This window comes from Diabrotica virgifera, chromosome 6, assembly GCF_917563875.1.
Source record: "Diabrotica virgifera virgifera chromosome 6, PGI_DIABVI_V3a".
NCBI classification, from domain to species: domain Eukaryota; kingdom Metazoa; phylum Arthropoda; class Insecta; order Coleoptera; family Chrysomelidae; genus Diabrotica; species Diabrotica virgifera.
Genome location: NC_065448.1, coordinates 215,029,542 through 215,041,745, shown reverse-complemented (window position 1 = coordinate 215,041,745; position 12,204 = coordinate 215,029,542). Strand labels below are relative to the sequence as shown.

The following is a 12,204-nucleotide window of genomic DNA, read 5'->3' as shown; positions in this document are numbered from 1 at the left end:
CAAGTTCGGCAAAGCGACCTCTATTTCTACGCTCTGTACTTTTATTCGCACTTTTAATTATATTGGCCAATTATATTAGTCCTGGTTGCTGGATAATTGTCAAGGCCATAGTCCAAAAAAATAATAATAGGAAAAAATAAGATGCAGGTTATGTTATGCAAACGTAAACAATTAATTAAATTTACCTTTATATAATAATTGCATATCATATCAATATTGTGGAGCAATATATAATTTTTCTGCTTCAATGACAGAAGGTATGAAATATACGTCAATTTGACAATTTCAATTGACAATATGAATTATTTAAGATAGTTGCAATATTTCTCCGCGACTCGCGTACGGTCGTTTCTCGTTTCCCTTCCAAGTACTTGCACACCGCGAATAGGCTTTTACAGGTTCATGACCACGTTTTCAGCATTTGGAACCACAGTGCAACGTGTCCAGCCTAATTCAATTTAAGGGACGCGATTTTTGAAGTTATACATCTTTGGGCGCATTTGGGAGTAAATGTGTATTAGCGCGAATTAATCAAAAGTCTTAGTCCTGGGCGCAGCTGAAAATTTATACGTGCTCTGATTGGGTAATTACAATGACCTGTCAATAATTGTTCAATATGTCGGTTATGGGTAAACAAATGTTGTGTATATTAGTTTTTATTGTTGTGAGGACAAAGACAAAAGCACGTTTATAATTATATTATATAAATATAAACGTGTATTGCACGTTTATATTTATTAAATAGATTTTAAAAGCAACAGTTTCGTAATTGTAAATGTTTCAGTATTGTAATAAAAATTACATAGATACCTACCTAGTAGGTAATGCTTTGAGTTACATAATTTGATTACCAACAAAATTTCTACCAATATTCATCTAATATATTATTTTCTTACTCTATGCATGTTTTGTTGTATTTTAATTCCACAAAAATCAAACTAATTTCATTAAATTCAGAACTGTGAAAAGTTTAAAACGTTCAGTTCGTCTATATTCCCACATAACGGCTGTAGCTAAAATCTAAAATGCTTGGATTTCAAATCTAACCGCCATATGATACGCGGGTTCGGTCCCCAATGCAAATTTTTTTTAATCATTTTATGATTGTAAGTATGTATATTTATTAAATATATTTTTTTAGAAAATACGTATTTAGTTAAAATTTTTGCCAATAATTATTGTTCAGAAATCATTTGTGGCATTTTTTAATGTGTTTGTGTGTTTTATTCTTTTATTTTTGGTATTGTTTTAATAAACATTTTTGGAAAGTAGTAAGTATTAAAATTACTTTAATATTTAAATAAAATATAAATAAACTGTTTACAGTACATATATTAATTTCGTTGAAATCATAATAGAAGTATAACTTCTTACGTGCGTACAAAGTACACACACATTCTTTTTTTTTCGATAGCTTTTGTTGTTTTTCTTCTACGAAGTATTTCTTCGTTTGGGATTCGGTCTCTTAGAGAGACATGAGACATCCAACATCTAGCACTCCATAGTTCTCAGAGTCATTCAAATTTTTTTTACTACATTTCTTGTGAGTTTTAATGTTTCCGGTCCCTAAGTGAGTACAGGTAACACACACTGGTCAAAGATCTACTAGACAGTGTTCCGAATATGTAACTTCCGAGGTATACTCAAGTAACTTCGACTTGGCTTTGTAATTTTAAGGATTATGGTATTTCACAAATAAAAATACGTGTTGCTGATACAAAAATAATATATTTGTATACTTTGTACGCCAGACATTTTTTTAAAATGTGTCTACATTATTTTTTAAATATCATTTACAAAGTTAACATTTATTAGATCAAAGTCGAAGAATTTTCCTTTCAAAATGATTTAAACCTGAGTAATATTTATTAGATTTACTAAAATCTACTTTTAATTATAAGTCAGAAATAAGCTTATTTTAGATATCTTACTGACGACTGTCATCGTAAAATTGTTAAATTAATTCATATTGCAAGGAAGAATAAGTTATACAAATAGTACTTGTGCTTTGTTGCCACATTTAAGCTTTATACGAATAATCTATGGAAAACCAAAAAAAATCACGGGTATTTTTAAGTTTGCAATAAACCAGGTAAAATACAGAGTACATCATAAGTATATCATCAAGAGCACCATATTAAAGTAGATTTTACTAGATTAAGTATATTAATCGTCATAAAATAGTCAAGCACACATCTAATTTCAGCTTAAACCATTTTGAATATATTATATCAGTGAAAAAACTCCAAGTTTTAAAAATCAATTTCATGATAGGCGATAAGTTAAAAATGTCGATTGTATATACACACAGGATATGTTACAACAATAAATAGTATAAATAGCTAGATAATAGTACTTTTAACACTGGTTCCTCTCTGGACAACTTTTATGAACTAGTTGTATTTGTAACGTAATTAATGGTAAGTTTAAATTTAAAACAATCTAATGTTGTTAACATCATAGTTTTAATTCATTCTGCCTCGGAACTCGGAAGTGGTGTACATACAGCATGTTTAGTTTCATATTAGATATACGGTCTATAAATGGCAACAAAGCGCACACGTCTTTCGCCGTCATTCGGCGATTAAACAACGATAGTGGATTAACCAATGTTGCCGAATTTAGCACTTCTTACAGTCGCTTATATCTAATCGAAAACTGAACATATTGTATAAGACATAACATATGGGACATACAGAGAACATGTTTTTATGAGCAACAATAACGTACAGGAGATCATAGGACTTATGAATTCCGTTGTGCAGTTAACAATATTCACAGGTAAACATGTTCATGCTTTGAGGAAAGAGTTTTTAACACAAAAATTATTACTCTGGTTTTTGACTAGTAGTCAAAATGTAGTACATAGTTGGAGTACTTTTGCATTTTCTTTTTAAAACTGACTCCATTCAAAGTCTACACTACGACTGAAGAGTAGGTAGGTAAGTTTTGAGATCGATAACATTTGTGTCATTAAAAACATGAGATGCCGTTTTATGATCGTTTAGGAATAAGAAGAGAAGGTGGAAGGAAAAGACTACGGGGAGACGAAGCATGTCCTGGTTGAATAATTTAAAGCAATGGAGTGAAAACAACAGTAAAGAACTGCTGCAGATCGAGAAAAATGATAAACTCTTTCCATGATGATTGCCAACTAGAAGTATTTTTATACAGAATTAAATGAACTATTCATAAATGTCATCCAGTGGGACATAACAAGGAACATGAAAATATATTTTGATTAAAATCAGATAAAAGTAAAATATGTATTTCTTTCATAATTTGAAAAGGTGTGTCCGCTGCAAATATAGATATACTTAAAACAATAAGTAAAACACAAAGTTCGGAATGTGGGGAACAAACGCAATAGGGAAACTGCATTATTTAACATTGCATGTACATAATTGGTAAATCTAAACAAAAATTCTGAAAATCACTTTCATTTTCTAATCCAAAATTTGAAAACAACTAAAATTTAATTACTACAAAAAACATTTGTTGATTTGGAATATTCCTTTGCTTTGATATGCAGTTTAGCTCAATGTGTTCAAGATAATTTTAACCCTATCTAAATCTGTTGTTCATTTCTAATAGGGAACTTGCATACAATTTTAAATTCGAAAAAAATGGTATAAATCACAACAGAACATAATTTAGAACCTGTATCAAAGATAAAAAAGTTTTGTTTGTCTTTCGTTTGGCCCCTAAAGACTACTAAAAATTCAACTTATACCAGCCACCCCAAAACGCGTCGTGACGTCACGGGTTGTATGTTTACATTCTACACCAATTGTATATATAATTTTAAATTAGACATTATAAACGTCAGTAAAAAATACAGTTATGTGACGTTAAAAGTGTTTTTGATCGTTTGAGCTATTCATAGAAAATTTGTACTTTTACAAAATGGTTTTATTTTCAATAGTAAACCTTCTTTCCTTTCCTTCAAAAACTGTATCAAACTCCAGTCTCAACAAACTGGTATATATTATTACAACGACGTACGATAAATGTCATTAGAATATAAATATTTTTCCTTTTTTCCCCGACGACGAGCTGGCCAAATACATAAGTAGGTGGAGGCCAATAAACTAAAGAAGAAGAATATACGTAAATATAACCATAAACTGAACCACATAGTTAAACCTTAGTTAAACTCTGTGACGTCACGGGTCGTTTGAACCATTTTAAGATAAAGAAGACTTTAAATTTGTACTTCTAAGTTACTATGAGTTTTTGAAGCGTGAAATTTTGGAAATCTCATTTTTATACAAAACTGAACATTATTATGTAATAAAAAAATGTGCAAGTTCCCTATTATGTGGCAAATAGTAAATGGTTCGTCTTGTTTTTTTTTTATATCAAGTTGCTTGAGTAAAGGCTTAACAGAAATTCGTGTTTGACACACAGATGTGAGTGCTGATTTTTTAGGAATACTTTGAGCAAATTATAGAGTTAATTACAGCAGACTCCGTACCATTCAAGATCTGGAAACTCGTCCACAACTGCTTGAAAAAAAAAACACAAATAATTCAGTAGATTTCTGAGAAGAAATTTTCTAAGATGACATAATGAAAAAAAAAAATAGCAATTGTGAATGTACACAAATGTTACTTTGTACAATACGTTATTGACGAAGTGGCAAAACAAAGGAAATATGCTAACTAAACCCTATAGAACTTATGTGGATTCAAGGGAAAGGTTCTATGGTAAGAAAATATACCACATAATATGAAATGGGAGATGTTCTGGTGATCATGTTGACGTGGACGAAGCGCTATAGATTGAAAATTTAATTAAAATTTAATCAATTACACATAAGGATTATTAAGCTAATGACGTTTTTAACGTTGGGGAAACATACTTTGCCATAAAAAACTGTTGCGTTAAAGACTGAAAAATATGTTGGTTAAAATTGGCTAAACAAAGAGGGGTAGTTCTTTTTTGCCTTAACATGAATGATGAGAAGGACAATAATTTAGTTATAGAGAAAATAAAAATCTGCGGTATTTCAAAAGGAGTATATGTAGATAAATTGCCAATAGAACGGAATATCATTCTATTTGCAATTTTCTCCACGTGCTTCTTTGAAATACCGGATACTGGATGACCTTCACGAGCATCCAAGAATTTTTGAACCACTTAATATGAACCTAATATCGCTCAAAAGGCCACTAGTTTGAAATAAACAATAGAGGCAATTACTTTTGATAAGTGCCTTTAAATTAAATGTTATAATAACCGTTTCTAACACATCAAGCAATTACTCATGAGACATGGTCTAATACTCTGCAAAACTAAACAGTAAATTTAAATAAACGTATATCACATTCCTATTTTGTATAACATATAATTTATATTTGTATAAAGTAGATAATGCTTAAGTAGTAATTTTTCAAATGTTGTGACGTAGAAATGACACATATAATGTACTTCTAGAAATACATAACTGAAAATATATCACAGAAGGTAACTGCAAATGCCGACTATAATGAGGTTGCGCAAATGACGTACTTTTGTCTATAGTCACCAGACTTCTCCCACCAGTCATACGATTGGAAGTTGGACATGAGTTGCCAGATTAGGGTATTTCCCCCCATTTTTGGGGTAATTTGAATGCGTCTGGGGGAATTTTTATAAGCAAAAATGTTTGAGGGATTTTTTGGGGGAAGAATTATGGAGAATTTTAACGGTCATGGTAAATTAAATTTGTGAATATACATAGAAAGAAGAAAAGAACTGTATATTCTACTGTCATATAATCGAAGACGATAAAACCTATGAATTATTTCAGCGCCCTCTGTTGATAAGTAGTATAATTTTGGTTTTCTGTTCTCTGCATTTGGGTACTACCGTGTAGTACATGCTCGTAGTACTACTGCTACTAATTAATTAGCTTTGTTTGGGGAGACAGTCCACGACTGGTTTTTGACTGATTCGCATGCGCAATTCCGTTTTTAAGCGCTTGAAAACGGAACTGCGCATGCGTATCAGTCAGAAACCAGTCATGGACTGTCTCCGCGAATAAAGCTATTAAAATGTGGCAAAAATTTAAATTTGGGGAATTTTAGTTTAAAAGTGGGGGATTTAGAAAATCGCATCTGGCAACTCGACACCAAATAAATCATTCTGGGGCGAGTAGTGTTAGCATTGTAACAGTTTTGTGTTGATGAATACTAAATAACTGATTTAGAAGCGTATTCGCCTCAGTAAATAAACCCAGTCAAGAAAGTCAAACATCTCAATCAACAAAAGAACTGATAAGCTTCTCCTTTCTTCATCCAGCCTCAAAAGTCCACTGCTGAACATAGGCCTCCTGCCTCCTCCCCTCGTTTCCAACCCCATCTATCCTGCGCCGCTCTCATCCAGTTTTTATTTAGCTTTCTAAAGTCGTCAGTCCATCTTGTAGGCGGTCGACCGACGCTTCTCTTTGTCTTCTCTTGGACTCCATTCTAATAATCTCTTTGTCCATCGACCATCTGTCATTCTGGCTATGTGTCCTGCCCATCTCCACTTCAACCTGGCTATCCTTTCGATGACGTCAGTCACCTTTGTTCTTCTCCTGATTTCTTCGTTTCTGATTTTGTCTCGCAGAGTTATTCCTAACATTGACCGCTCCATTTTTCTCTGCGTGACTCTTAGTTTGGTAGTCGAGGCTTTAGTTAAGGTAAGTGTTTCTGATCCGTACGTCAAGACTGGGAGGACGCACTGATCAAATACATTTCTCCTTTATATTCATCTTAACAAGAAAAACGTGCGTAAAAGTTTTCATAACAGTAAGGTGTAATATTGTTGCTTTCTTTGGTTAATTAACCTTTATGTTTATCATCTATGAAGTTTAAAATTATGTTCAGATTAACGTGCACCTGGTACTGTTTTTTTTTGTCTCGATTTACTTAACCAATGCCTTAAAAATGGTTGCTCTTAAAACCTGCGAGGCAAAACCTCAAAATAATTGGCATTTGCTCTATATTAAAAAAAATTATATAATTTTTCTAATAATGGAAAGAATTATAATTGTTCTCTGAGTTACTTGAAATGAAATTGCTGCTCAAAAAAATAATCTGCGCTGCCTTATAATTGTGCTACAGATTCCGTTTTCAATAACCTTCGATATCAATTTAATTACGCTTAAGACTAGATTCATACGGATGTTAAACTAGACTCTTTCCCATTGTCCATTGTAATGGACACTCATATAAAACGAAAATTATACAACATTTAGTAAACAAAATGTTATTTCTGTGTTTACGTGTTTTGCGAGGCAAAATTTTAACATAACCGGAATTTGCTGTATATTAAAAAAAATTATATAATTTTTCTAATAATGGAAAGATTTACCATTGTTCTCTGTTAGTTGAAATGAAATTGCTGCTCAAAAAAATCATCTGCGTTGCCTTATAATTGTGCTACTGATTCCGTTTTCAATAACCTTCGATATCAATTTAATTACGCTTAAGACTAGATTCATAAGGATGTTAAACTAGACTTTTTCTCATTGTCCATTGTAATGGACACTCATATAAAACGAAAATTATACAACATTTAGTAAACAAAATGTTATTTCTGTGTTTACGTGTTTTGCGAGGCAAAACCTTAACATAACCGACATCTGCTGTATATTAAAAAATTTTATATAATTTTTCTAATAATGGAAAGAATTATAATTGTTCTCTGAGTTATTTGAAATGAAATTGCTGTTAAAAAAAAAACCTGCGTTGCCTTACAATTGTGCTACTGATTCCGTTTTCAATAACCTTCGATATCAATTTAATTACGCTTAAGACTAGATTCATACGGATGTTAAACTAGACTTTTTCCCATTGTCCATTGTAATGGACACTCAATAAAAGTAAAATTATACAACATCTAGTTCCCTAGACCAAAACCAAAATTAGCTACTAGACCAAAATTAGCTACCATGAAGCAATGCACGTTTTTTGCTGATAAAAATAAGTTGGACCTGAAATTGTGAAGATAATTTGTTAAACTTAAGAGTGCACGATTTTTCAGAACTGAACAAGTTAGACTTAGAGATTTTATTATAACATTTGAGTTACTTACAGTACTAGATGTGGCATTTTTTTTAGAGGATATGCGAATATATTTTAGTTCCAAATTGGAAATGTGTTGACTATGAGTACCACCACCTTAAAGCGACTATATGTCAAGATCGCACGCGTACACAACGATAGTAGTAGTACAGCTGGATACGATCTATGAAGGCAAAGATAAATGATGTCTGGAATTTCTTCGCTATATTGTACACTATTTATTATATGTACTCCATTTTCCATTTAGTTATACTACAAAAGGCGATAAAAATATAATACATACTCATTGAATGTATTTAATCACTGCGTTTCTCAGAAAAGAAGTGTTTAGTTTCGACTTACTGTGTTACAAGTGTTAATTTAACATCCATATGAACGAACCTAGTACATTATAGCGAGAACATTTTTTATTATCATGGTAATTTTTCGACTTTCAGTTATGTATTTCGTAAAGGCTACAACTCCGCAGTATCTTTTCTACGCTTCACAACGAAAAACATCAATTTTCAAGAAGAAGTTTGAAACCCTTTGGGATTTTTCTTTTGCCAATTCCACGTATCCCTGCACATTGCCATAACGTCCCTGGTGGCCTGCCACCCTAGTTCGATTTTAGCCAGAGTGGCATCAGCGTAGCACTCAGCTATATCTCCGCCTCTTCTTTCTACGATATCATATTTGATTTGTTTTCCTGATGCTTCAGCGAATGCCTTGATCATTTCAAGGACAGAGTAACCTCGACCTGTTCCGAGATTGTAGGCTTTCCATGATTTAAAGCTAGAAGAATATATGTGATTTAGCGCTTTCAGATGGCCAATGGCGAGATCGGTTATGTGGATGTAGTCTCTGACTCCTGTACCGTCTGGTGTTTGATAGTCGTTGCCGAATACTTGAAGTTTTTCACGACGACCTACGGCTACCTAAAAAGATAAATACAATAATAAGCAAAAATAATAGTATTTATGGGGGAATGGTTTGAAATCAGCATTTCAAGCACCTTTTTTGTGATTTTTTTAAACTATGGTAGAATTATTTTATTTTAAAATTGAATAAACATAGTGTAACGTTACAAACGTCACATCTTTATTTTATTTTTAAATAATTATTTTATTCTATTTTCTTTAATATTCCATTAATAATTATCTTCTATTCGTTTTAACTTGTTTTTTCGTTAAAAACTTGTTTGGCGCCCTCTTTTATTATCCTCTATTTCCTATCTCTATTTTCATCTAACATCTAAATCATCAACTGAACATACTGAACGTACCCTGTATATCCTTACACTCTAGATATCTGTCTTTAAATACGGAACATGCCTGCCACCTAATACGTCCTACTGTCATGATAGTGACACTTCGTCTCAATTCTCAAAATGGTGGTGGTAATCTTATAAAAGGCAATTACAGAGCTGATAATAGCTATCTATTTCCAGACTTATTATTCTCTTGGGGTGAGTTTTGTATTCTAAGTTTTTTATAGTCTACTTTTAATTTTTTATAATGATTATTTTTATCTAACCTCGACGTTACTCTCCACGTGTATTAGTATCTTAATTTTGAATATTTCATTTCATCTATTGATATGCTTTTAGTAATTAAATTATTTAACTATTCCATCACTATTAATTTTATTTTGTACCTTTGCCAATAACTACTTTTTACGATTGTTTGGCAAAGGCTCGTTTTTGGTTTTTCTTCTTGATAGTCCTGTCGCCAAGGGGGGTACAACGGCCTCCTTAATTCAGATGGACTTACCCAAGTTTTTTTTATATATTTTGACCCGTAGAATACGAATTTTTTGGGTAACAGTAGATCCGGATGTCGATAAAATTTTTATAAACAAAGAACTTGAGGAATTACATAACAGCGATTTCTCGCAAAACAAAACATCTTTTTGTATTTTTTGGGTCATTTTAAGCAAAAAATATTCCTACAAGTTTTTTCGTAGAATGCATAGTTTTCGAGATAACCGCGGTTAAACTTTCAAAAAATCGAAAAATTGAAATTTTTGAACCCGAATAACTTTTGATTAAAAAATAAAGTAGCAATTCTGCTTACCGCATTTGAAAGTTTAAGTCAAATTATATCGGTTTTGATTATTTGCATTGCTAAAAATTAATTTTTTTATTGTTAAAAAAAGCTATAAACACATAGTGTTTCCCGTGCCTAATACATGCGTTTTAACGCATGCTACGTAGAAATTGCCTCGCTTGCACTTGTAGCTACTCTACCTACTCGTTCGATTTTAAATGAGAAATCATTGAAAACATCACTCACGCACTAGGTGTTTGTAGCTTTGTTTAACAATAAATTAATAAATTTTTAGCAATGCAAATAATCAAAACCGATATAATTTGACTTAAACTTTCAAATGCGGTAAGCAGAATTGCTACTTTATTTGTTAGTCAAAAGTTATTCGGGTTCAAAAATTGCAATTTTTCGATTTTTTGGAAGTTCAACCGCGGTTATCTCGAAAACTATGCATTCTACGAAAAAACTTGTAGGAATATTTTTTGCTTAAAATGACCCAAAAAATACAAAAAGATGTTTTGTTTTGCGAGAAATCGCTGTTATGTAATTCCTCAAGTTCTTTGTCTATAACAATCTTATCGACATCCGGATCAACTGTTACCCAAAAAATTCGTATTCTGCGGGTCAAAATATATAAAAAAAACTTGGGTAAGTCCATCTGAATTAAGGAGGCCGTTGTACCCCCCCTGGCGACAGGACTATGATGATTGATATGTGTCTTTATCTTATAGTTTTTGGGAATAAAGATCACAGTCCTTCCTTCGGGAGCTTCAAGCCTATCACCAGTGATGGAACTAAGGCGAAGAATGAGACCATGTCATCCAGACTACAGCACCCAAAATAGGTCTGCAGGGATCTGGGGCTGGGGATCAGCTGCAGGGACCTAGGGCCACAACATCTGCCCATGTCTACAAGAAGTCTACAGCGGTACCATTCAACATCAAGAAGTTAGCATCGAACCAGATACCAAAGCAATAAGTATAATCTACAAATTGTTAGTTTTTCGCAAGAATTTGAATATATTTGTTAATACAATTAATAAGTCACATTTTTATTATATTTTTATGAACAATAAACATGATTAGTTAAAAATACTGTTTTGTTTGCTTCCATTCCGAATTTTCATAGTTCATTTCTAAGATTAGGACAAGACGAACACACACCTTGAGAGACTGAGCTAACCTAAGGGTGTAGCGATGATCTTGGATGATTGAGGTAATATTTTCGAATATTATTTCAATTAGCTGGGGTAGTCCATCGCCTCTTATTTTGTTTCCATAGTCAGTACGATTCAAAGAATATAAAAAAATCAAGGCAAAATATTAAAAAATAAGCCAACGGAGGTAAATTTTTACAGACACCTAAAAAGAAAGGATTTTGCGGTAGATGTTAGAACTAGTCACTGGATCATGTGAAACAAAAAATTCGAAAATATTTTATTAGATCATGAGTTTCTCGAGGTAACGTTGTCAAGTTTTTTAGTTTTAACAATTTTTGAGTTTTTGGTATCACTCTGTCGAGTCAAAAACAACAAATTTATTATTGTTAAAAAATAAGCATAAAATAAAAAATATCTCGACGGCGTTACCTCATGAAGGGTCCCAAAGAAAATCTATGTAAAATTTCAGGTGGTTCGGTCAAGTAGTTTTTGAGTTACAATGTCCACCGCTTTTGAAAAAAGCAGTTTTGAGAAAATCGCGTTTAAAGTTTTGATGATGATGATGTTTGGCATGGAAACTAGTCCATTTGCCACAGATTTTTGCATGTTTATGTTATCATATTTTAAGTTACATTGTTACATTATATATGGTATATTTACGAATTGAAACTTGACTGTTACAAATTTAAATTATATATCCGGAAGCGTATAATAGATGATTAGTATGATTACATACGAGTTCAAATATTGATTTCTGATTGAGTGACAGGAGATGGGTTATGTTTACTGGAGGTTTTGACAACTTTTATTTTCAATTTTTGAATCGGGGATTAATTTACAAAAGAGAAGGGGAACAGCTGTTGATCGTTTCTCTAAGCGAGTCGAAGATAGGGATATTCAATATGCTGTATTTTCGGCAATTTTGCTCCAATCAATCTGAAATTTTCACAGGAGAAGGAATATT

The 12,204-nt window shown here is 32.2% G+C and overlaps 1 protein-coding gene across 4 annotated transcripts in view; it reads right to left on the bottom strand.

Moving 5' to 3' along the window:
- Positions 1-1,708: 1,708 nt before the first annotated feature.
- The window catches only part of LOC114336133 (UDP-glucose 4-epimerase), a 72,793-nt gene continuing 62,297 nt past the window's right edge, over positions 1,709-12,204 (bottom strand). For 3 of the 4 annotated variants that reach the window (XM_028286460.2, XM_028286463.2, XM_028286462.2), the window contains exon 6: positions 1,709-8,971. In XM_028286460.2, coding sequence (XP_028142261.1) covers positions 8,561-8,971 — 411 coding nt within the window. In that variant the 3' untranslated portion in view covers positions 1,709-8,560. The remainder of the gene's footprint in view (positions 8,972-12,204) is intronic. The other variant, XR_007698989.1, reaches the window with a different exon arrangement.